The sequence below is a fragment of the Prosopis cineraria genome, unplaced genomic scaffold (genome assembly GCF_029017545.1).
Source record: "Prosopis cineraria cultivar Desert tree isolate PC_DT_omini unplaced genomic scaffold, ASM2901754v1 PC5, whole genome shotgun sequence".
NCBI lineage: Eukaryota > Viridiplantae > Streptophyta > Magnoliopsida > Fabales > Fabaceae > Prosopis > Prosopis cineraria.
In genome coordinates this window covers 1,131,753-1,156,338 of record NW_026555336.1, presented here as the reverse complement: position 1 = coordinate 1,156,338, position 24,586 = coordinate 1,131,753, and the positions used below count along the sequence as shown (strand labels likewise).

Here is a 24,586-nt window from a genome sequence, read left to right as displayed (position 1 = left end):
TTAGTGTAGTTAGGAACTTAAATGAGTGTGTGACTGAGAGCTCCTGCTGTCCCTGTCCCTGGCCAAACTACTTTGATGTGGAAGGTCCTGATTTGACAGAGAGAGTGACCTTCCGCCCCTCAATTGGATGCCTCTCAGAAATAAATAAACAAGACCGCGTCTCTGTAAAGGACAGTTATTTAACACATTGTGTGAGATCGCGAAACAAATAGTATCTTTTTTAATTAATTGTCACCTCCAGGTCAAAAGAAAAACCTCCAATAATTTGTGCATGCATCGCCCTCACCTTATTGTCCAGTTTTTGGCTCGTAATTTATTTGGTTTCAAATATTCAATATTTTCAAATCAGATATATAATAATATTGCTATATTATAATAATCAATATTATGTAATTGATTAAAGGTAAACCATTGTGTTGTGAGAAGGTTGATGCATGAGTCTACTATTCTAGACTTCTAAAGCGTGGTTTATTGGTTAGATCACATTTATTTCCAATACAGACACAAGCAGTATGACATTTACAGAGGTACTTTATTTTATTTTTCATTACATGCAATGGACACAGATTTTTTGCCCCGAAAATTCCATATTGATATTTTTGAATTCCTGAATAGAACTTCTGTTATTTTGGTTCGACCCTCTGGAAAATAAAAAAGGAGGAAAAGCATATTAAAAAAGTAGCTTCTATTTGATGAATTTGTTTCATAAGTAGGAAGTCTTTTGAAATATAATTGAAATAATCAGATTACTAAAAGTCACAATATTTAAGATGGATAAACCATAAAAAGATTAGTGATTAGTAGTCTAAAAAAGCTGTCTTAATTTCCTTTTGGATATGGATTATGGAACACTGCAAAATGAAATATTTTCATGATAGAGAAAGCTACTTTGCATTGCTTGGCATGATTGCATAGAGGCTCGTGGAAGGTTTCTGTTATCACATGACTAACGTGGTTGGTTAACCAGCACCTAACAAGGAAACAATACTAGCGATCCTTTGACGTTGGGCCTCCTCGCCCATCCCATGAGATGGCCCACCTCATCCCAGCATCCGATTCTCTCATCCTGCGCCTGTCCGGAAGAAAGGAAAATTATTTCCCCATAATTTTGACTGTTCATCATTTAAATAGTGGCAATTAATTTTAACTATTAATATTTCACGAGTCTCAATCTCCACCATGCGCCTACTGTACGTCCTTCTATTCAGCTTGAGGAGTAAGACGTGGATTTTTATATTTCTCTTTGGTCTGTGAACAAATGAGGATGAGGATAGTCCAGCTCCAGCATCCAGCCATTAAATTGTGAGCCTGATATTGTTATATACGCGCACATGCATCTGATTTTAGACTGCAATCTCAATAGAAATTTATGAAGCACATAACCGTTAGTAAAAATAAAAAATAAGGGACCGCCACGCATGAGAGAACAAAACTGGTCATAGGACCGTCACCCCAATGCGTCTATGTTCTGTTCCTCAGTGGTTCCATCCTTGCCCCCACCAAAGCCTCTCTGTATAAAAAGCCTAAATATGCTTCCTTCCTGGCCATCCCAACACCTCTGCCAACTTTAAAAAAAAAAAAAACGAGCAGCTTTCCCAATTCTCTGACATATAATACCCGTGACTCGCCTGCAAAACAACCTCACTCCCAACACTCGTCCCACTTTTCTGATTCCTTCTATCCCTGATGGCTTCTCTCCCTTCTCCACTCTTTTCTCTGATTTTGATTTTTTCAGCTTCTCCCTTGCTCTTTCCTGCACTTTCCACCACTTATTGGGGAGATATCGAGGCCCTCAAGCACCTCAAGAACGGCCTTCACAACGCTTCCGTCCCTCCGGGTTCGTGTCTTGCTTCTTGGGACTTCTCTGTCGACCCTTGCGACAACCTCTTTGGCGAGAAATTCACCTGCGGCTTCCGCTGCGACGTCGTCGTCTCCGGCTCGAGTCGGGTCACCGAAATCGCCCTGGACCACGCTGTTTACGCAGGTTCTCTCGCAACCTCGTCTTGGAACCTTCCTTATTTAGAAACTCTCGATGCATCTGACAACTACTTTTCCGGTCGGATTCCGGAGTCCTTCTCCAGTCTTACTCGTCTTCGCCGGCTCGCCCTGTCCGGGAATTTGTTGGACGGCGAGATTCCCTCTTCCATTGGTTTCCTGTCTAATCTTGAAGAGCTGTACCTCGATAACAATAATCTTCGGGGAACGATCCCTTCTAGCTTGAACGGGCTCAAGAGCTTGAAAAGGCTCGAACTTCAGCTCAACAGTCTCAGCGGCGAGATTCCTGATCTCGGTTCTCTAGAAAAATTTTACTACCTCGACATCAGCGACAATGCCTTCGCCGGTGAAATCCCGGCGACGTTGCCCAAATCCTTGGTTGAGATCTCAATGAGGAACAATAGCTTGACCGGAGGTTTAAGATCAGAGAGCTTCAAAGGGCTGATGGACTTGCAGGTGCTAGATTTGAGTTATAACAGTCTGGAGGGCACTGTGCCCGTAGTTCTGTTTGAGCTGCCTTCGCTGGAGCAGCTGAGTCTTTCGTTCAACAAACTGTCCTCCATGGAGGCGCCATCTTACAATGCTGGATGGCAGAGCGGGCTGATAGCGGTTGATCTGAGCAACAACGAGATTCAGGGGCCATTGCCTTGGTTCATGGGAGTGATGCCGAAGCTATCGTCACTGTCGTTAGAGAACAACAAGTTCACGGGAATGATACCGACCCAGTACGCTCTGAAGACGGTGGTTCCGGGACTGGGAACATCGCCGTTTGGGAGGCTGATGCTAAGAGGGAATTACTTGATCGGGGGCATCCCCAGCCCCTTACTGCTACTCAAACCGGGTTCTGCAAATGTGACGTTGGGGGACAATTGTCTGTTCAGATGCCCCCTCAGGTTCTTTTTCTGCGAGGACCAGAAATCATTAGACGTATGCAACAGATTTAGCCCCTTCATCCCTTAGATATATTAGAGTGAGTGATTGGAGATGTTGATGTTGTGGGAGAGCCACGTTGGGAGCTAATAGCTATGCTAATCTAATCTATGCAGATCAAAGGCATCCATGGCTTGCACTAACCGCCAACTACACATGATTTGACCATTCCCTTCCCACATTCATTTCGTTTAAGCGACTTCAGTTTGGAAGCGTTCAAGGACTTGCATCCCTAGCTAATAACAACTAGCTGCTAACAGTGCTCCTGCTCTGCTCCTACTTATCACCAAATCTTGACTTTAATTTTGATGAATCCTTTCTTTTTCTTTTTTCGGGCAGCAGACTTCGATCGATGGCTGCCGTAGTCAACCCAAACCATCAAGTTCGTTAGGCAAGTGTCGCGATGCGTTGCTACTATTTTAGTAATATGCAATCATGATTTCTTTTATTCATTTTTTTTTTCAGAGAATAACAAGTACTCCATCTCTTAATAAATATAAAATATTTTTAATTAAATTTTATTTATTAATAATAATTATTTATTTTTCAACTAACTGTATTTTTTTATATTTATTTTTATTAAACACTTTATAATAAATATAAAATTATTATTAATAAAAATATTTTATTTTATAAAAAAAGTAATAATTACATGTTAAAAAATTAATAAAATTTTGAAAATGGATGGAGACATTTCTAATTTACTTTTTTTTTTGATTGAAAATGAGGAATTCATTCACAAGAGAGAGGCCGAGGCGAGACCTACAAAAATGGCAGAGGGCCATTGTCCGCAAAATACTAGGCAAAATAATAATAATAATAATAATAATAATAATAAATAAAATAAAATAAGAGCGCTTGCATGGAGAAAAACAGTATAGAGATGAATAGCCTCGACTGTAGTAATTTACTACTAGTGTTAGCATAATAACACTGATCTTGGACACAAGCGAAAGTGATGTCAACATCAAACGGGTGACGTCATTTAAAGAGAGCATATTGGTCTTCCGTGACACCAAACTCCACATGTCTGCCTTTACCCACAAGCAGGGCAACCCCCGCCCTAGTATTGAATTATCCGAGTGGCCCAGGCCCCTTGACTATTTGCTATCATCATCATCTATAAGTTGACGGTGATATGATACTCGTGATTTATCTAAATAAAATAAGATTCACAAACATCCAAGCCCACCTGCGTCTCTAATCTCATGCCACCATTTTCATATGCAATTCATTCAACGGACATATCATGAATGACTTAACAAAAATAAAAAAAATTTAAAATCAGATAAAACTATAAGATAGATTAAGAAGAAAATTCTCAAGTTTGGTTAAAAAAAAACAATAATTTACAAGTGAAAAGAATTCATAGATCTGAGGTTAATCATGTGCATTGTTTAATCCTTTCTTCTTCTTCTTCTTTTTTCCTTTTTTTTTAAACTAATGGATCTCCCATATCTAATGTTATTTTTAATTAACGATAAAGGCCAAATACACAGTAAATCATTCAAGATACAAACACGCCTGAAACACGAAGCAGAACTAAGGCGAGAGAATCACAACAACGAATTGAAGAAACCATCAACTATGAAGACATGTTCATACAAAGATTCCAAACAGAAACTTTTCATCTGCAGAGCACCCGGACAGCACAAAAGGAAGCAACGAGACAATGATCAAATTTCACATCTCCATATTCTCATACATTACCTTGCAGGGTTAGAGCCGCATGTATTGGTGCTTGGTGACAACACTACTGTCAGAAAAACCAAAGGGGGAAGGAATCAATTACATGTAGCATACCTATAATTAAATATCATCTCAGCGCAGAAGCAAACTGTACAAAAGTCTGTAAACATTTTTTTCATCTGTGCTTTCTATTCAAGCTTAATTCATATGGCAAGTAAATAAGCTTCATTGTGCTGGGGTCACTTTTAGTTTGACGGTATTCAAGTGAGGCGCATATATTCACTTAAAGGCCTTAAAATTCAAGGAAAGTTAAGGGAATGAAGTATAAAGAAACCTAATCGTGGGTTAGTTTGAATGAAACCGTCCAAGTTTTCATTCGATTTGGGTAAACCTTCATTATTTTTATCATGGAAAGCCTTGTAAAGTTAGGATAGTGAATATTTGGAGAAAAACCTCTCGCTGAGCCAAGGGAGGATTGGCTCAATTCTCATAGACCAAACTAGGGTGGTTTATTATGATTGTTTCTTCTATGTCTTCAGCTCATGTAGTCATGTTTTTGTTAACCTTTACTTGAACTTGCTGCATTATAATTGTTTAAATCTTATAACTTGTCATTTGTGGGTATTCTCTGCTGCTTTAGACGCTTATTCAATTGATGAAAGCTTCACCACAGTATGCAACTATTACCAAATCAGGATGCAAGTTAAAGTCACTGTGAAAAAAAAAAAGGAAGTTATATTGTAGCGGTTATGTGAAACTGCTACAAAAGATAAATATTGCAGTAGTTTTGACCCAAACCATTACAATCATGTCACGGTTTGATCCATGTCTTTTGGCGAGAAAAATTGTAATAGTTTTCGTAGCAGTTTTTCTATTCAAAATCATAACAAACATGGTAACCATTCACAAAAACCACAACAATTAAAGGTGCCAAATGGTGTGAAACATTGTTAGTGGTTTGTATGATCAAATTGCCACAAGCTTCGTAACGATTTGGAGCTCAAACAGCTACCAAGTTCTTTCGGTTAATGGATAGTCAAGGGTTGTGGCCGGTCCCATAGTGGTTCATGTCTGAACCAATTTCATTTTGAAAGTGTATTAATAGCAGTCTTACCCATTTGTTGGAATTGGTTGTAGTTTGGGAAGTAATTTTAGTGTAAATCACTACCAATATTGTAGCGGTTTGCTCACGAATTGCTACAATCATCATGTCCATAAAAGCCATGACCCTCCTTATTTTTCCACTTTTGGCGAATTTTTCTTTGGGCTTTCCTTTCTAAAATCTCCCATCCGTCACAAAGTTTCCAAAAATTCTTGCTCTCATGCTCTTCATGTTCAACTTGGACAACATCCTTGATGATGAGCTTTTGGACTTTGCTTTCTTATACATGAGTGCTGATGAAAATATTATTTATTCGTATCGAAATTGTCATTTAAATAAGTGGCATCCAAGAAGACTGGCTAGAAGCATTTAACATCAAACCTTTCCTACAAGGTTATACATATTGGGCAATGTATGGTAAAAGACATAATTTGAACAATGATGCTATTGGGGTATAACATTATTTAATAAATATGTCTTTAATTTTTTAAGTCAATCCCATGCTCGTATACTAACTAGGGAATATTGTAGAATGCTTTATCCTAAACAACTATTCAAGAAGAGGGTTTATATCCTATAATTGATGTAGTTCGTGATGCTTTTAAAGTAGATGGTGATAACGAAGTATGAGGTTGGATCCCTAGTATGCTGGGAATCAGGAAGCAAAAGATTTTTCGACCTTATGATGGATGGGGAGCAGGCATTATATCTTGTGTGCGATGGCTATACCAAGTTATCTTTTTTGATTAAATTATTTTATATTAAATGTTTATATATTACTAGAGACAAGAGAATGTCAATGCCGTTAGAACTATTGAAAATTGCTTTTAGTTAGACAAAAATTCCAACTTCTTTGTATGAGGCAAAAAAGGCAATTAATAAGCTAGGGTTGAGTTGCATGAAAAACATAAATAATCACATATTACCATGGAAATTAGGGAATAATTACTTTAGCAACCTGACCATGGAAAATAGAACTTAACTGCAATTATAAAACCTAACTACAGTAGAAAAGAAATGACTTGATTTTAAAAGTCTATTATGGTTATTAAATTTTGACTTATGCACTTAAAAGCAATATTAACATTTTATGATGGTATAAAGAGAACACTAAACATTAATGGGCTACTATGTGAGTAAAATTCAAAATTTAATTTACCAACATAAAACCTTTAGTAAAAATAGAATCCCAAGTTTAATCTTATGGAAATAAGCTTTTCAAGACAAGAACCCAACATTTATTAGAGTTAGAAAAACATACAGAAATGAGGGATACAAATTGAAATTTGAAAAACATTAGAAAACAAGGTTAAAAAAAAGGCTATTTTTCACAAAATGGGTCATCCATTGCAGCTAAGGCATGATGCATCATGACTAGTGAGCCCTTATGACGTGCGCTGTGATGTATGACACAGCAAAAAATGATAGAATTTTTCTCTATTAGTTTAAATTCGGAGTCAAACTTTCAGCACGTCCTAAATCTTTGTTTAATGATCAATTGGAGTGATCTAGATTCGACATAAAGCTTATTTAGTAAACTAGCTAATGGTACTTGTTTTTTTTCAAAATAATACCATATCATGATGTTGAACATTTGGAACCAAAATAATCACTTTTTTCACCCTTAACCACTTTCAAGGTATCTAACTTCAACATAAGTGCCAAAAGCTAACCCATACTTAGGTCATACTCAAAGAATTTAGGACAACTTGTATAATACACCATAATATAACAATTCACCACACAATCCATTTTCAATCCCTAACCCCCATATTCAACCAAAATCAAGACGGGGAGGTTTAATACCATTTTCAACAATTTGAAAATCAAAATTCACAAAATAGCAATAATCATACTTACACAAATATATTTTGACCCTACCTAGACTATCATTTTCACATAATGTAACACCTAGGGCAAAAAACACAACCATATCACAAGTAGGATGAAATTGGTGCAAGTGTAACAAAACAAATGTCCTAGTTGGCATTATTATAATAATAGCACACATATTTTCAAATAAACCAAAGCATTACAATAGGAAACTCAGTCTTATGTCTTTGATGCTTGCCCTTTGGCCTTTCCTAAATTCATTCTTGTAATATGTTAATAAAGAGGGGTAAGTTGTAATAGCCTCAATTTCAAACTTTCAATGTTTAGTGTCTAAAAAGGGGTAAATTGGTAAACTTGAGAGTGTTTTTTAAGTTGATGATGTTTTTGAACTACTAATGAGGTTATTTGATCATTGGACAGATGTTAAAATAAGCCAGGATGGAGTTTAGGTCGACCGAACTGATGTGCAAAGCTAAAATTTAGATTGGCTTTATTGTGCCATCTGCCATGGCCAAGGGATAGTGTGCTATGGCGGACAAGACATATTTATGATAAATTTGTTGCAAATTTCAGTTGAGAAATGGAAGAGGAAGGGAGAAAAACATAAGAGGCAATAAAGGATAATATTTTAGCTGTTAAGGCTTGACTTTAATATCACTTTGGGAGTATTTGGGGCTAAATTCTTGTTGGGTAAGTCTTCCCTACCCTTCATCTCCATCTTCTATGCATTTTTACTATTTTATATTATGGTTGAAGTTTGTTTTCAATTGTGGGGATGTTTTAGCCGAACGCATTGGCTTAGTTGAAGCCTTGTAAAGTTAAATCAAGCTTCTAAACTTAGGTTTAAAATTTTTTGTAGAGATTTGAGATTTTTGGTTAGGATTTGGATGAATCTTGAGTGAAAATTGAAAGATTGGGAACAACGTGGGTAGAAATTTATTATTATCTAAGTGTTTGGTTGCTAAATAGAATTAATGGATTGTATTGGAAGTGTTAGTTTTGCTAAAGAGAAAATTTAGGTATAAAGGATACCCAAAATTAGGTGAAAAGAGAGTTTAATTAGAGATATAATAGATGATTAGTTTTTAGTGTTGTAGATTAAATATTAATCGAGCTCTATTGAGCTAGTGGATCCTTATAAAGTAACCAAATTGCCATAGTAACTCTTTTTGTGAAAAAAAGAGTTGAGGTAACTAGATAATTTAGTCCTTTTACTTGTATATTTGAATGGTTATAGGTTTGCAAAAATATATTTATCTCCTATTATGAAAATTTTGAATTATACATGATTTGTTGATGTTTTAGAAAGCTTGTGTGAAGTGATATGAAACTAAAATGTTCTTTTATGCATAAAACCCTTTTTATGTATATTTGTACAAATGGTAAAATTAAATACAAAAATATAAAATGCTAGTATGTGTTGTATGATTATTTCCTACGAACGATATGTATCATTGGTATTGTATGAGCCTGATCACTATAAAAGTATGGGAGTTTACCTAAGAGTTATTAGGGGACATTATATGAAATTCATATTGTATACTGGCACCATGGAGGCCTTGGTGCACAATCTCTCTTCTTTATTGTTGTGATGTATTATACGTGTCCTTTCGTTAATTGAGTGTGATCCAATAGTAGTTGTGAACTGCTTTTGGTACTTGATAATAATTTTAGGACACTCTAGTTATGTTTTAAAGGATAAAAGGAGTAAGTTTATAAATAGGTGCCCAACTTTTGAATAGAAAAAGACATTTGAGTAAAACTAGTGCTATTAGTTAGAGCCCTAAAAAATCTTTTTGTAGACACCTAAATTACCTTAATCAGATGTTGGATGGAAATTTAGGGTGCATCAAAAGTTCTTCCTTGTTATTGTCAAATGATAGCAACATTGTTGTCAAATTTGTGTAATGCAACTTGGTGCATGGCTCTTGCATTGTGGCCTATGGCACAGAGAAGAACGTGCTGCAACTCATAAAGGATATGCCGTAGTGCGTAAAGAACGTGCTGCAGTACGCCTCTATCTTTGTATTGAATTAGTTTTTTCAACTCAAATGCAAATGTTTTGATACAAATTGGTATCTCAGGCTTCCATAATTATGTTTTATTTTGATTTTTATTTTATGAAAGTATATTAGAGTGATTTTGAAAGTTTGAAAACTTTGAATCCCATTTATGTAATTTTACAAACTTGGTAATTCTCTTGGGTTAATCTTGTGGTTACCTTGATTTTGGAGTTAAGTGTGGATTCGTAAGGATGACCTTACACAAGACACTTGACCAATAAACCACTTGCTATTACTATATGAGTCATACTAAGCAAGATCTACATAACATTTTGAAGGTTTCATAAAAGAATTCTAATATAGGTAACATATAATAAGGAATGCAATGTAAGAATTAGATTATTGTTGATGGTGAAACTTGAAAGCAATAATAGTTCAAAGGCTATTAGATCAGCATGAAAAAAGCAGAGCTTTAACGACTTCAATGTGTTTGGTTATATGTAGTGCTTACCAAAATAAGTATAATGAATAGTAGTGCCCTAAAACCATGATATTCATTGTTTTATATAGTGAGGATGTGAAATCCTAAAAAGTATCATATATTGGCACATAAACAAGAAAAGAAAAGAATGGAATACAAGTATTCTATATAGATAAATTGATGGTCATAAAAGTCTATTGGGCATGTTACTGAATGGATCATTATTGTTGTTGGCCATTTGTTCTATTGTCTTAACATTCCCCTTCAAACTTGGACTAGGTAAACTTACAAGCCCAAGTCTATCACGGAAGGCCTAGAATTTGGAATGAAACAAAGCCTTAGTGAAAACATTTTCTATTTTCTCAGATGATAGGACATACCTTACGGACAAGTGGCGAGAAAATACTTGATCTCTTAGATAATGAACATCTAACTTGATTTGAGGTTCCTTTAAGATATCATAAAATATGCTTAAGTTCATACCAATGAGTGTCCATACATGAATTTAGGAACCGACTCAATTTGTTCATAGAAAACATGATATCAAGCCTTGTGTTAATCAAATATTGAAGTGTTCTAATGATCTATCTATACATTATTTGATTTTTAAGAGCCATCGCACCATTATTCTTAGAATAATGATGATTTACCACTATAGGGGCAAGTATTGAAGTAGATTTTGCCATGCCACATCTTTAAAGTGAATTAGATGTGTTTTTTTTTTCTCATGCCTTAAATAGAGACTAATCTCTTTCCTATAGGCTTCAATACCCATAAATGATGTAAAAAACTTAAGTCTTTTAGAGGAAATAGATTATTAAGTTTTTTAATAAACATCTCCATAAGATTTGATGAGTTTCCATAACAATTATGTCATCCACATACACTATGACAAACATAACATGCTTATCCCTTTCCTAGAAGAACATAGTTGTATTAGCCTTCGAATGTAGAAAATCCTAGCCTATTAGAATAGAACTTAGGATCTTAAACCAAGCTCTGTCTCAACCCATAAAGAGTTTTATTCAATAAACATATATGGTTTCCTCATAAGCACTTTTTATTGCAATAAACTATTCAAAAATGAATTATTGATGTCTAATTATCTAATTGGCTAGCTAAAAGTAACTGTTATAGAACATTGAATTTCATTTTAAAAAATCCATTTGTAATCAATTAGGTTCTCCTTCCCTAAATATGGCACAAGTTGCCAAGAATTGCTTCAAACAAGAGAATTATATTCTCTTTCATATCTTTCCACTAATCTTCAAATTGTAATGCCTTTTTGATAGTATAAGGTTCAAGAAAATCATGATTTTCAATTAAAACCACACTAACAAGAGTTTGGGTTTTGTAATGCCTACCTTACACCTCGTGACCATTGCATGCCTATTTGCATTTTATTTATTTGTCAAAGGATGTATAGGAACAATAGCATTAGGATTAATGTCATTATCAACAATCGTGGTCTGATTGAGTGTTTTCATGTAATGCAGGCTACATAGATATAGGAGAGGTAGAACCATTATGTGAGATTGAAAGAGAAGTAGAAGTAGATAAATCAACATTCACAGTGGACTGCTTAAGTTCTATAAGAGTTGCTAAGGAAGGAGAGTTTGTAGCTGGATAAATAGTAGGCAAATTTGGTACACAAGGTTGAAAGAAAACCTTAGAATTGATCTCCTACTCTACTAGTACTTCTTTTTCATTTAAGAATCCTATGGAAAAAGGAAATTCAAATTCATTAAAGGCCATGTGTCTTAAGATACAAATTTTTCCTTTGTGTGAATTACTATAGCCAAGAAAGACATATTTGATAATCCTAAACTGCAACTTATGTTGATTCTAAGCTCTTAGGAAAGGATATCAAGGTGAGTTAAAAATTTTGAGTATGTTATAATCTAGGTATTTAGTAATCAATCTATCATAGGATGTTCCTCCTCCTAAAATAGTAGTAGGTAAAATATTAATGAGTTTTGCAGCTATATGAAATGCTTCCCATAAAAAAAAACAAGGGCATTTTAGCTAGTGCAAGTAGAGTTAATCCTAATTTAACAATATGCCTATGTTTTCTTTCATCTCTCTAATTTTGAGGAGATGTATATGGACAAGAATGTCAAAATTTAATTCCAAAATCTGTCAAAACTTAAGAAAAATTTTTGTACTCTCCCCTCCAATTCACTTTGAACAATTTTAATTTTGTGGTCAATTTATTTTTCAATAAAGGTTTTGAACTAAAGAAACATTGACAGTGCCCTATCCTTAGTTTTTAATGGATAAATTCAAGAGTGCTTGCTATAACAATCAAGAAGTGGCATATAATATTGATATCCATTAACTGATACTATAAGTAAGGGCCTGACAAATCAATATGTATTAATTCTAATGACTTAAAGGCTTGAGATAGATAATTTGAATGGCAGAGAGTGAGACTTGCCATACATGCATGATTCACAAAAATAACTTTCATTTATAGTATAGACTTTCATACTAAAATCTCTAATGATTTTGCATACCACTTTTTCACTTATATGATCAAGTATACAATGCCTTAAATTCCTATTTAAATAATGATGACTACTTACTGAAGTATCAACTTATTCTACAACAAACATAGGTTTTACTTTACTATCAGCTTTCTTAAACCTTGAACATGCCTTTTGTAACATTCTAATTTCTTGATCAAAGATTTAGAGTCACTAGAGGTGGGATTTAAGGTTTTATTAAGGATAATGATAGAACCAGCTAGGTGGGAGATCATATGGTTGGGATTTTATTGGGAAACTATAAATTATGGTCTTTTTCACTTCCAGATAAAGATAGAGGGAGAACTTTATAGCCTTAGGTCATGACCGCTTGCAGACAAGCAATTTATAAGTTCACCAACTTGCAGTCAAAAGGTGAATGAGTAGAAATGCCCTTAATCGTTTGTGAGCATGGACATGTTTATAACATGTAGGATTGTTCGTAGATGACGTTGTTGACCTAGTTTATAAATAGAGTTTCAGACTTTCTATCTAGGAGAGGGGAGATATAAAGTTGTAGAGAGATAAGGAGAGATAAGGCACGCCATTTTTAGACCTTAAAGTTTGAACTTGGACCTTTATGCCTTCTAGTAAGTGGTTTCTACATCTTATCTACTGTCCTTTCTTTATATTGGTAGATTTGAAGATGGTGGTGGAGTTGTATGCAAGTTAACCAAATTCTTAGAGGACTAAATCAACTAATTTGAGTTCAAAAGTTATAGTTAAGATAAATAGAGACTTCTAAGGTGTTTAACCAGTTTATCTTGTAGATTTGAGGTTTTGAATGGATTAGAGATTGATCCTAGACTTTAATTGTTGATTATTATGAAATCAAATGATGATCTGAATTATAAAGGATTATTGGGAACAATTAGTGTTAAAGAATGTTTTTATTGGTATAGATATTATTAAATTAAATTTTTATATTTTAGGGAATTTAAGAGAAGTGATAAGGTATAATTTGAGGTTAATCTTATGACATTTGGGGTGGAAATTTATGATTTAGTTACAAAAAAGGGGCTTTGGGCAAATTACTTGACATTTATGGAAATTTACTTGACTTTTGTGGATTTATTTTGATAATTCTTGCTCTCTAGCTAGGGAAGTTGTTTAGCTAACACCTATTGTTTTTAGCTTGGCGTGAGGTAACCACATTTAATTTATCTCTTGTGTTTAATTTTATTTTAGACTTATTTTCAATTAAATGTTAATCACTATATAATAAGATTATAATGTAAATGTCATGATTTGTGAGAAAACTTGGGGCAAAAGATGGTGATTACAATGTTTATACTCGTTAAAGTGTAGCATGAAGAAAGTAGTGGTGATGTCACGTATGACTATAAGGTATGTGTATGTTAAATTTATATACAAGTTAGATTAGGAATTTCTTTGACAAATAATTGGATGACTACTTTTTAAAAGTGCTACTGTGTACATGTATAATTAAATGAGTTCTGATATAATATGTGCTTTACTTAAGAATTGGTGTGTATGTACATTAGCAAGACATTATGCATGAGAACTTGACTTATGAATTATACTTGATTTTTATTGAAAATCTCTATTGGTATGCATTGATGGGAGTTAATGATGGGAGAGGAAGTTGGGAGTTTGTTATGGGAGGAATGTTGATAATATTATTTTGATCATATGGTTTGCCACCATTAGGCGCCCAATGGTTGGATTCTTTTCTCAGGGCCTTGGTACTTCTCCTTTCCTGTGGTCGAGATCAAGGTTAAGCTTTAAGACATATGGCACCTCTTTGTGAATTTCATAAAGAGAGGAGACCCATGGTCTAGTGTCTGGCTTTGTACCTTTGGCTTAGTGGCATCCTCTCACTGGAGAGCTTAGTAAGGTCCAATCACAAGGATAGATCCTATTACTATTGATAGCTTATAGGTTTAGTCAGAGGTATAAGGAGGAAATAAGAGAGGTATTTGATTTATATATCGATTAAAATGAATTATGGTGATGTATGTGTACCTATTAGTCTGACTATCTAATATGTGAATGGTTGTTGTTCTACCTTAGATTGCACTCGCGCACGTGCACGCGCACAAACATGCATGTGTTATTAGTTATTTAATTGAAACTCACTTAATTGCCTCCAAATATGCCTATATGCATTTGTGGTTATTCTATTTTTAATGGGATCCTTTGGTCTCACATTGTGGTTTATGGCATTTTCAAGTGATGGTTTGAGGTTAGTAAGACAATAGTACATAAAGACTTAAGGCAACAATTATATGCCTCGAGTTTGCTTCAATAGAATATGTCTCTATTATGTATAAGCCAATTAGGACTAGGACATATTTTGCATATTACACTTAATTATTTATGGATGACTGTGATGTTTATATATATATATACACAACCTTTTTGGGTTTTGCATGCTAATAGATGGGCCTGAGGCTCTGGGTGGTTGTTTGAGATTGAAATATATCATATAAGATTTAAGGTTTAAGATATCCTATATTTTTTTTAATGCATAGTTTTTAATAATTAAATTTGCAAAGTAACTTTCAAACATTATAGTAAGAGCCTATTATAGTGGAGAATAAATTCTGAAGAGTAAAAGTACTTATCTGTATTCTTTAAAAGATATGTTCATTTTGATATTATTAGGCTTTAGATTTTCTTTCACCATGGTAAACATTTTTGCAGTTTTAGTTTTTATTATAATGATAGATGTCTATTACACCTCTACTTGATGGTCCTTATAGCATTATCTCCCCTGTCTGATGATCCTTAACAAAAAAACCAAGAGAGTTAAACACAACATTTACATCATTATCTGAGGCCACCTTATGAAAACTCACCAAATTCTTCTTTATGTTAAGAGAGTATATAATATTATGAAGTTTCACGGTCTTATTAGGCACATTTTGAATGGTGAAGGAACCAATTTTTTAAATAAAAAATTTTTCACCATTACTAACAACAATTTTAACATTACCATTAGGAGGAGTAGGATTGTCCATATGATTGACATCATTAGTGACATGACTAGTTGCGCCTAAGTATCAAGCATTATCATTGACCGTTTCTAGTGCAGCCAAAAATGCAATATTGAAATTAGAAGTTGTACTTCCAAAAGAGCCTTGTTTCTTCTTAGAGCCAAGCTTCATGAAAGTTTTGTCAAATCAATAAAAGCATGTCTCAACTTTGTGCCTAAAATTCTCACACAACTAACACTGTGGATGTTCTTCACTGTTATCATATTTGTTGTTGTGAGCACTATGGCCATATCTTCTTAAGCCTCGTGAACTACAACCACCATGCCATTAACCATAGTTTAAATGAAAAATGTCAACTTTAGCATAGTTAGTAAAGTTTGTGGTAATGCTCAATTGAGAAAACTAATGAAGTTGATCTAAATGTCCTTTAAACATAAGCAAAGAAGCTTGAAATTCAATTTGGTTGAGCTTATCAAATTCCTTGCTCAATTGAAGCACAATAAGATTGTATTCAACATCAAGACTAGATAAAGTATAAATGATTAGGTCAAGAAGAGAAATAGGTTAGCTAGCAATCGATAGTTGTTCAGAAATACCTCTTATCTTAGATAAATATTTCACCATAGGAGATCTACCTTTCCTAGTATGTTGTAGCTCAAACTTAAGAATCAGAACATGATTCTTGACTCAAGTGTGAGTTTACAAGCACTAAATATCAACAAAGCTACAAACACCAAGTCTTTATTCTACAATTAGAGCTAGCCCAGTTTTTAGTCTTCAATTTATGTGATACATGAAAGTCCTATTTTTGGCTTTAAAAGTGTGTGCTATAATACTAATTGTTAGAAATAGGGCATGGTTACCTAAAACTGAGGAGAGAGAGCAAATGAATGATGAATGATAAAACAATTACACTTGGATAGCCTAACAATCTATCCCTTAAGTGTGAATTCAGAAGCTCTCAATATCAAATATCCTAGAAATACTAAGTCTATGTTCTTATAATTAGGGCTAACCTAATTTTTGGGCTTCAAATGATACGATGCACACAAGTCCAATTTTATGCTTTAAACTTATATACAACTTTTAAAGTCTTAGACAAAACCTATCTTTTATACCATTTGTTAGAAATAGAAAGTGACTACTCGAAAAAAGCGAGTGAACAAATGAGCAAAGTATGAGTTCATAAGTACCAAATATAAAAAATGTCACAAACATCAAGTCTATGTACCTACAATCATGGATAACCTAATTTTTTGGCTTCAAATATTATAATCAACACAAGTCTCATTTTTTGCTTCAAACTTGAGTGTAATAGGGACTTTGAAGTCTTGGACAAAACTTGCATTTAATACCGTTTGTTAGGAATAAGGAGTGATCACTCAAATTATGGCTATCAATTGTTAAGCTTCAAATGGTGTGATGTACACAAGTCCATTTTGAGCTTTGAACTTGTGCATTATATGGGATTTTTAGTTTAGGACAAACCTGACTTTTATAGCATCTTTTGGGAATAAGGAATGATTGTTCGAGAATAATTGGGCGAAGTAGGAAGGGTTTGCAAGCTTCTAATATCAAAGATGTCACAAACACCAAGTTTTTGTTTATGCAATTAGGGCCAACCTAATTTTTAGATTTCAAATAGTGTGATGCACATAAGTCCTATTTTAGGCTTCAAAACTTGATTTTGATACCAATTATTTGGAATAGTGAATGACCACCCGAAAACAAGCAAAAAGAAAAAAATGGTGATAAGTGATAAAACACTCATTCTTGAACTACCTTATAATTTCTCCCTCAAATGTAAGTTCACAAGCTCTCAATATCAGATATGCCATAAACACTAATTTTTGGGTTTCAAACAATATGATGCACACAATTCCCATTTCAGGCTTTGAACTTTTTGTGGAACGTCAAAGAAGCCATAAACACCAAGTCTATGGCCAGGCTAATTTTTAGCTTTTAAAAAGTGCGATGCAGCAAAGTCACATTTTAGGCTTTAAATTTTTATGGATATCAAAGATGTCACAACCACAAAGTCCTCATCCTTGCAATTAAGGCCAGCCTAATTTTTAGTCTTCAAATTACATGATGTATACATGTCTCATTTTGCACTTTGAACTTGTGTGTAATTAAGGCTTTCAAGTCCTAAACAAAACCTGACTCTAGCATTACTTGTTAAGAATGAAGAGTACTCACGTGAAAATAAGGAGTGTAAACAAATAGGTGAAATATGAGTTTAGAAGAACCTAATATATCCAAGATGCCACATAAAAATATTAAGTCTTTGTTCCTGCAATTAAGGCTGGTCAAAGTTTCAAGCTTCAAAAGGTATGATGTACAAAAGTCCCATTTTGGGTTTTAACCTTGTGCATAATTGGGGCTTTCAAATCCTAGACAAAACCTAACTCTAATACTATTTGTGTGAGTTTAGAAGAACCTGATATCGAATATGCCACAAGCATTAAGTCTTTGCTCTTATAATTAGCGCCAACCTAATTTTTTAGATTCAAAAAGCATGATGCACACAAGTTCCATAAAGGCTTCGAACTTTTGTGGAATATCAAAGGAACACCCATTTTAGGCTTTAAACTTTTGCAAAATATCAACGATGTCACGAACATCAAGTCTCTTTCTTCTTGAAATCAAACCCAATTTTTAGGCTTCAAACAGTATGATACACAAGTCCCATTTTCAACTTTAAACGTTTATAAAATATTAAAGATGCCACAAATACAAAGTTTATGTTCTTGCTATTGGGGCTAGCTTGGGCTTTAAATGACATAAACATGTCCCATTTTGAGCTTCGAACTTTTGTGAAATATCAAAGATGCTGCAAACATCAAGTCTCTCTCTCCCTAAAATCAAGCAAACCCAATTTTTGGACTTTAAATGATGTGATGCACAAAGTCCCATTTTAGGCTTCAAAATTTTACAAAATATCAATAATGCCACAAATATTGAGTTCATGTTCTTGCAATCCAGGCATGTGTCCCATTTTGGGCTTCAAACTTTTGCGGAATATTAAAGATGCTGCAAACATTGTTTTCAGGCTTCAAATAGTGTGATGCAAACAAGTCTCATTTTGGGCTTCAAACTTGTGCACAATTTGGGTTTTCAACTTCAAGACAAAACTTGTTTCTAATACCATTTGTTAAGAATAGAGAGCGATCATTTGAAAGCAATGGAGAGAATAAATAGGCGATGAGCGATGGAACACTCACATTTAGACAGTCTAATAATTTCTTCCTTAAGTGTGAGTCTAAAAACGTCTTTACTAGTGGAAAAATGTCTAAGTGTGAGAGTAAATATCAAATATGCCACAAACACCAAGTCTTTCAGGCTTTAAAAGATATGATGTCCACAAGCCACCTGATTTAAAATTTTCTAAAACCTGTAAGTAAAAGCCATAAATTGTTTAAGGCTAATTTGATATCCTATTTTTTACTATCAATTTTGAATAATTAAAATGTAGAGTTAAAAATTATACTACAGAGTTAAAAATTATTCTATTTTCAAAATTAAAGTTGTAAGAAACTAGAATTCTAGAATTTTTTTTAAATGTAGAGTCAAAAATTATACTACAGAATTGTTAGCGGCACATTAAAATAGAAAACAAAATCATACAAGTCATTAGTTTTGTATACAATTTAAATCAAAGAAAAAATATCTTCAAATTTTGTAAAAAAAAGTTAATTAGATATAAAAGGTAAAAAATATGTATATGTAGTTGATATATCTTCATTAGTTTATGCACACGACTATTGAATATTCTTCCAATAATCATCCATAACTTCCTATAAATATTTTGTTTTATATAACTATTTTTTAATAAAATTTTGAAATTACTTTCAATATAAATTCCCAAGTTAAGAATCATTAACATCGTTATGTTGTAATAATAATAATAATAATAATAATAATAATAATAATAATAATAATAATTTAGATACAACATACTCCCTCCGTTAAAAAATGTAACACATTTTTAATCAAATTTTACTCCTAATAAAGTAGTTATCAATTTTCAAACTAACCCTATCTTTTCATATTTACCCCTATTAAATAATAAATATAAAGTCACTATTAATAGGGGTACTTTAAAAAAAAAAGACAATGATTCATTTTGAAAGATTAAAAATGCCTTATATTTTTAAATCTCTAATTCTTAAAAAAATATTTTATATTTTTGAACGGAGGGAGTATTATTTCATGAAATATATATGAGTTTTTTGTTTAATTATGATAAGGAAAGAGTCTTTGGCTGAATTTCACTTTTCATCCATAAATATATATTCTCCTAATCTATTTTGAGTTCAAAACTGATATGTCCAACTTATTTTCTTGTTGAAATCCAACCGAAGACTTGACGACAATAATCATCAATATAAAAAGTAAAATCCATGAAATGAGAGACTTCATGAGAAATATGAGTGCCAAATAACAGTAAATCAAGATATTTCATTAAGAATAATTAATGTTCATTACTTTAAATTTTAAATCATTTTAACTAAGAAGCATTGTACATGCAGGGAGACATGCGACATCATTTGTAAGATTAATATATGCTAATTAATTAATTCAAACCAAAAAAATCATATCAAGATCAAAATTTTAATAAAGTATATATAATTATAAATTAAAACCGTGCTTCTTTATTTCAAACTAAAAGCTTATCAAGTCCTTCATCGGAAAGTTTTGAAATAATCGTTGCAACATTACTATTTAACATAAAACAAACGTGTATGGGGTGCAAGAGAGAAAAACATACTAACCCCGTAATTGGTTGATGCATTGAATTGACAATCTTCCTTTCACAAATTTCCTGTTTTTTGGGTAAGGAATGAACAAATAATTGACATGAAAAACAGGAGCAGACAAGAAAACAAAGAAGGTATTCTGATAAGAAACATAGAGCTGAAAAAGAAGTAGGCTAAGGGACAACAAAGCAAGAGCATAAAAACTAAAAAAAAAAAAAAACAGCAAGTATATTGTTAGCAAAACAATATAGCAAGAAATAAGTCCTTAGCAAAACAACCTTGCAAGATCCATATCAGCATGAAAAAAGGATATGGTTAGCACGTTGCTTATCGATACCAGGTCCTATGGCAAGAAATAAGTCCCTATTTATTTTTTTTTTGGTCTATACAAGGATATTTGAGAAAACATACCAGCAAGTGTTCTCAAGCCCTTTCTATTATTAATCAGTCCACAGAGTAGAGGAGCATAATTATCCACCAAAGTAGTGCACTGTGCAATACAGAAGGAACAAAGTGAGTATTTAGTGCGAGATAAGTTATCATCTGTTCATCCATTCACCCTTTAGGTTCTCAACAATAAGAAGTTCTGTAAAAAAAAGTTGGCTGTTATTTAGTGAATGATTTGTGGTCCATTACATTGAAGTTCAAATCAAGAAATCATTCAAATTAATAATCAGAACCAAAGAACATAAGTTGGGAGTTGTGTTACAGGGCTTGTTCAGAAATAAAACAGAAAGATATAAAAGTCAAAAGGGACAAGGTTTGATGAAAATAATATTTAATAAGGATTAAAAGAATATAATCAGCAATTCAAGCATGATGGATATATATTAGAAAGCAATCATGTTATCAAAGAGCCAAGGAAGCATGAGCATAGAACTTGACACTAAGATGGAAATGACATTTTGACAAATTCTTAAAATTTTATATGCAATTTAATGTGTTGAGTCATGCCTAACATGTGTCTCAACATGAATTAGTAAAAACGTGACCACTTTTGTTCTGTGGCAAAAAAAAAAAAAAGGATAACTTTGGTTTTTCTCGGGTATTAAACTATCCTTTAATTTGTTGCAAAATTTCTTGGAACAGAAAACTTGTTCCTGGGAGAGCGATCAGAAAAGGGAATTTTCACTCCTCATGCAACATAAACAAATGCTAAGAGATCAGGAAAACTTAAAAGCAAACAAAGAAGATAATGCGGACGATTAACAATTTTACTTAAAGCATCAGAGTTTGCCTTGTTACCACTCAAAAGATCAATATTAGCCAATTCTCTGGGATCACATGCCCAAGCAACACCCAAGAAAAAGGTCCCCATTCTCCTTTCCATGATGCCTGTAACAACCACTGAATATTAAGTCAACTTTGAATCAGAGAAAAATCTAACACTTTATAAAATTTAAGGGCAATTACAAATAAAGCATGAAAACAGAGTTAATAAGTTCCTTACATGTATATGGTGAACTTCGGTATACAGGCTTAACAGAAAGCCATATCACATTATCATTCCGAAGACGTGGTGTAAAGTTCATCGACACAATCCTTTTCTAATAACAATCTATAGATTTCGTGTCCGACCCTCAAGGGTGCACAACCCTGCCCTGAGAACGTATGGGATGACAAAACTTGACCCAATCTATCTCCTCAGGTCGTCATTATAGAACCTTGTCCAACTATGATTTCAATATGCAGTTCAATAGAGTTGATAAAATCAAATAAAGCAAGAAGCAATCCAGTGTCTTGTTCAGTCTTAGGTTGACCAAAATAAAAGCAGTTCAAATTTCCTTATAGTATTTTCAATATAGGCAGCGCAGTCCCAATTGTGAGTGAACTATGATTTGTTAACATAATTAATCAATTAATTATTCGATCAATCGGACAGAGAACAATAATTAATTAATAACACATGAAGCCGATCAACAGAAGGAATTGACTCTGGAGTAAGTTCACAGAATATGCCCTTGAGAGGAAGTAGCCAAAAACTTTTAAGATAACATTTTAACAAGTTTAAAGTTCGCATGTGGCTTCAAATGAGCTAGCAAATATCACTAAGCTAAATGATGGCAGCATGAGATTCTATTTTGGATCTTCAAGGTCAAACTTGCCAAAATTGAATAAGTAAATCCAATTAAGAAATAAATTCAATCAACTTTTTATGCAAGACCAACAGCAAATGATTTGTACAAACGTATTTAAAATTCATATTTATTCATATTAAAATCACCACCAGTAACTACATCAAAATTCATATTTATTCCTACTTATTTGAAGACAATATAAAATTTTTGGCACAAAGAAAATAAAGGGGGAAAGTTGTGAGTGACACCCGTCATGGGTAAGCTTCCACCACCAGCATTACATGAAGAGTTACTCCACAAAAATGCATTGGAAGAGTAGGAACCTCAACATTTGGGAAAATGTATTTGTGCTTGCCAGCAAGATCAGTCTAGTCATTAACAAGAACTGTATATCCAAATCAAATTCTTTGCGCAGATAGTCTAAACTTCCAATCATTTCCAAAGAAAGACAATGTTGTGATAATTAGACAACAAAAAATAAACTGATATAGAAGGTTGAATATTTATTTCAACACGAGCCAATCCTCTCTGGTTTTCAGTCGATAGTATGGAATCAGTTGAATTTGACTCATAACTCATTATAAGCAAAGAAATCAGATCACAAAATCAGCAGACTTATCTTTTACAGAACACGGACTAGGTTGAAAATAAATAGAAGGATCCTAATAGTGTCAGAGCCATATTTAAGAGATAACCTTCCATCATATGCCACATGTTAGTTCCTTTTAACAGACAAGACAGTTCATAAATGATATCTAGAAACTAAGCTTTAAAATTTCAAGAGTATCTGGAACTTCCAAGGCTGAATTCCTGAAAGAACAAGTAACTAGTGCATAAGGTCATCCATTACTTACAGATATTGAATGCTCATAAAAAGCCATTATTGGGTTATCCACCCTTGGTGGATTAGGCCCATATAAAAGCCTAAATTGAGAAATGGGGTTATTATCATAATTATGAGAAATGCTTGGGTTCAATATGTAATTTACTCATGGCCTCAAATGTAATTTTCTTCAACCTTTGAATTTTAAGAGGGAATGGTTGATAAACAAAGCCTGCCGCACATTCCCATATATCCTTGGTTATGGGTGCAGTTCACTCAGTTTTTTTTGAGTGAAAAAAACAGAATGCTCTCAGTTTTTTTCTTGGCTTCTCATCTTTCTATGTATGCATTTGCTGTGTGCATCTGAATAAAGTTTATCTGGTGTGGCTTTGTTCCCGCATACATCTGTGCAAATCAATTACTCAAGGTATGCTTTCCTCCTCAGATTCTTACATTGGTATCAGAGCTTTCATTTTTCTTGGGTTGTGTTTTCTATGTCTGAAGAACCTATATTGATTTGCTTAACCATATACATGCAAATCTACAAGTTCAATTTTTTATTTTCTTACTGTATTTTTGTATGAATCTGCCTTTGTCTGTCTTTATGATTATTATTGCCAAAATCAATAATGATGAACGTAACAATAAAAAATAAACCAAATAATGGGTGTTTGAAAACTGAGTTTTTTGAACTAAAAGATTGCATAAATGTGTAAAGCTCGAAAAAAATGACACCAAGAACGCATAAAACGGAGATCAGATGGAGGAGATATGGCCTCTGAAAGTTTCAAGTCCGACGGACCCAATCTGTTGGAGGAAGCAGGTCAAGTTGATTAGGTTGGAGGTAGACGATGACAGAAATGACACGTTGTTTCTGTCCTCGTGTCGTTCAAAAAGAAAAGGGGATGCTTCTGGGTTAGTGAGCCCAGAAGCCCTAAAAAAAACAAAACAACTTTGGGATTCTAAGCCCAACCAAAAAAAAAAGTAGTTTTTTTTTTTTGGATTATGGGTCCACGGGTCGGGTACATATAACCCAAACCAGATTAAAATATATATAAATAAATAAAAATAAAAAATATATATTTAATTTGATTTTTTTAAAAAATAAAATATATATAAATATTTGGACACGTGGCATGTAGGACCTATTGGAAGACTCCATTGGCGCTTGGTTGACCCCTCCCAGAAGCCATCGGAGTGTGGAGCACAACAGACCAGCTCGTGTCATCACTGGAGCCACGATAAGGTGGCGCATGTTGTACACGTGCCTCCTGAGAGTGGAATACCTTTTTTTTAATTTTTTTCTAGAATTTTTTAATCCAGAATCATTCTTGAGGCATGAACAGGCGTGTGTGGGACTAGATTAAGACACAATTGTCTTAAAAAATCCCTAAATTTGAGATCTTC

The 24,586-nt window shown here is 33.5% G+C and overlaps 1 protein-coding gene and 1 long non-coding RNA gene across 4 annotated transcripts; one reads left to right on the top strand and one right to left on the bottom strand.

The window, feature by feature from the left end:
* The first annotated feature begins 1,316 nt into the window (after nucleotides 1-1,316).
* On the top strand, nucleotides 1,317-3,377 carry LOC129311525 (LRR receptor-like serine/threonine-protein kinase SIK1). The gene has a single exon (XM_054953858.1). It carries the CDS (start codon nucleotides 1,687-1,689, stop codon nucleotides 2,953-2,955), a length of 1,269 nt encoding a protein of 422 aa, XP_054809833.1. The 5' UTR covers nucleotides 1,317-1,686; the 3' UTR covers nucleotides 2,956-3,377.
* Nucleotides 3,378-4,568: 1,191 nt separating this feature from the next.
* LOC129311009 (uncharacterized) lies at nucleotides 4,569-24,248 on the bottom strand. Of its 3 annotated transcripts, none has more exons than XR_008593210.1 (5): nucleotides 21,729-24,248; nucleotides 21,524-21,613; nucleotides 20,690-20,768; nucleotides 20,294-20,343; nucleotides 4,569-4,681 (listed from the first exon to the last, which is right to left on the bottom strand). It is a non-coding gene; the product is annotated as an uncharacterized LOC129311009 (long non-coding RNA). The 3 variants fall into 3 exon arrangements; XR_008593208.1 differs by lacking the exon at nucleotides 4,569-4,681 and adding an exon at nucleotides 18,146-18,659 and having other exon boundaries at nucleotides 21,729-24,247; XR_008593209.1 differs by lacking the exon at nucleotides 4,569-4,681 and adding an exon at nucleotides 18,146-18,376 and having other exon boundaries at nucleotides 21,729-24,247.
* Nucleotides 24,249-24,586: the final 338 nt, after the last annotated feature.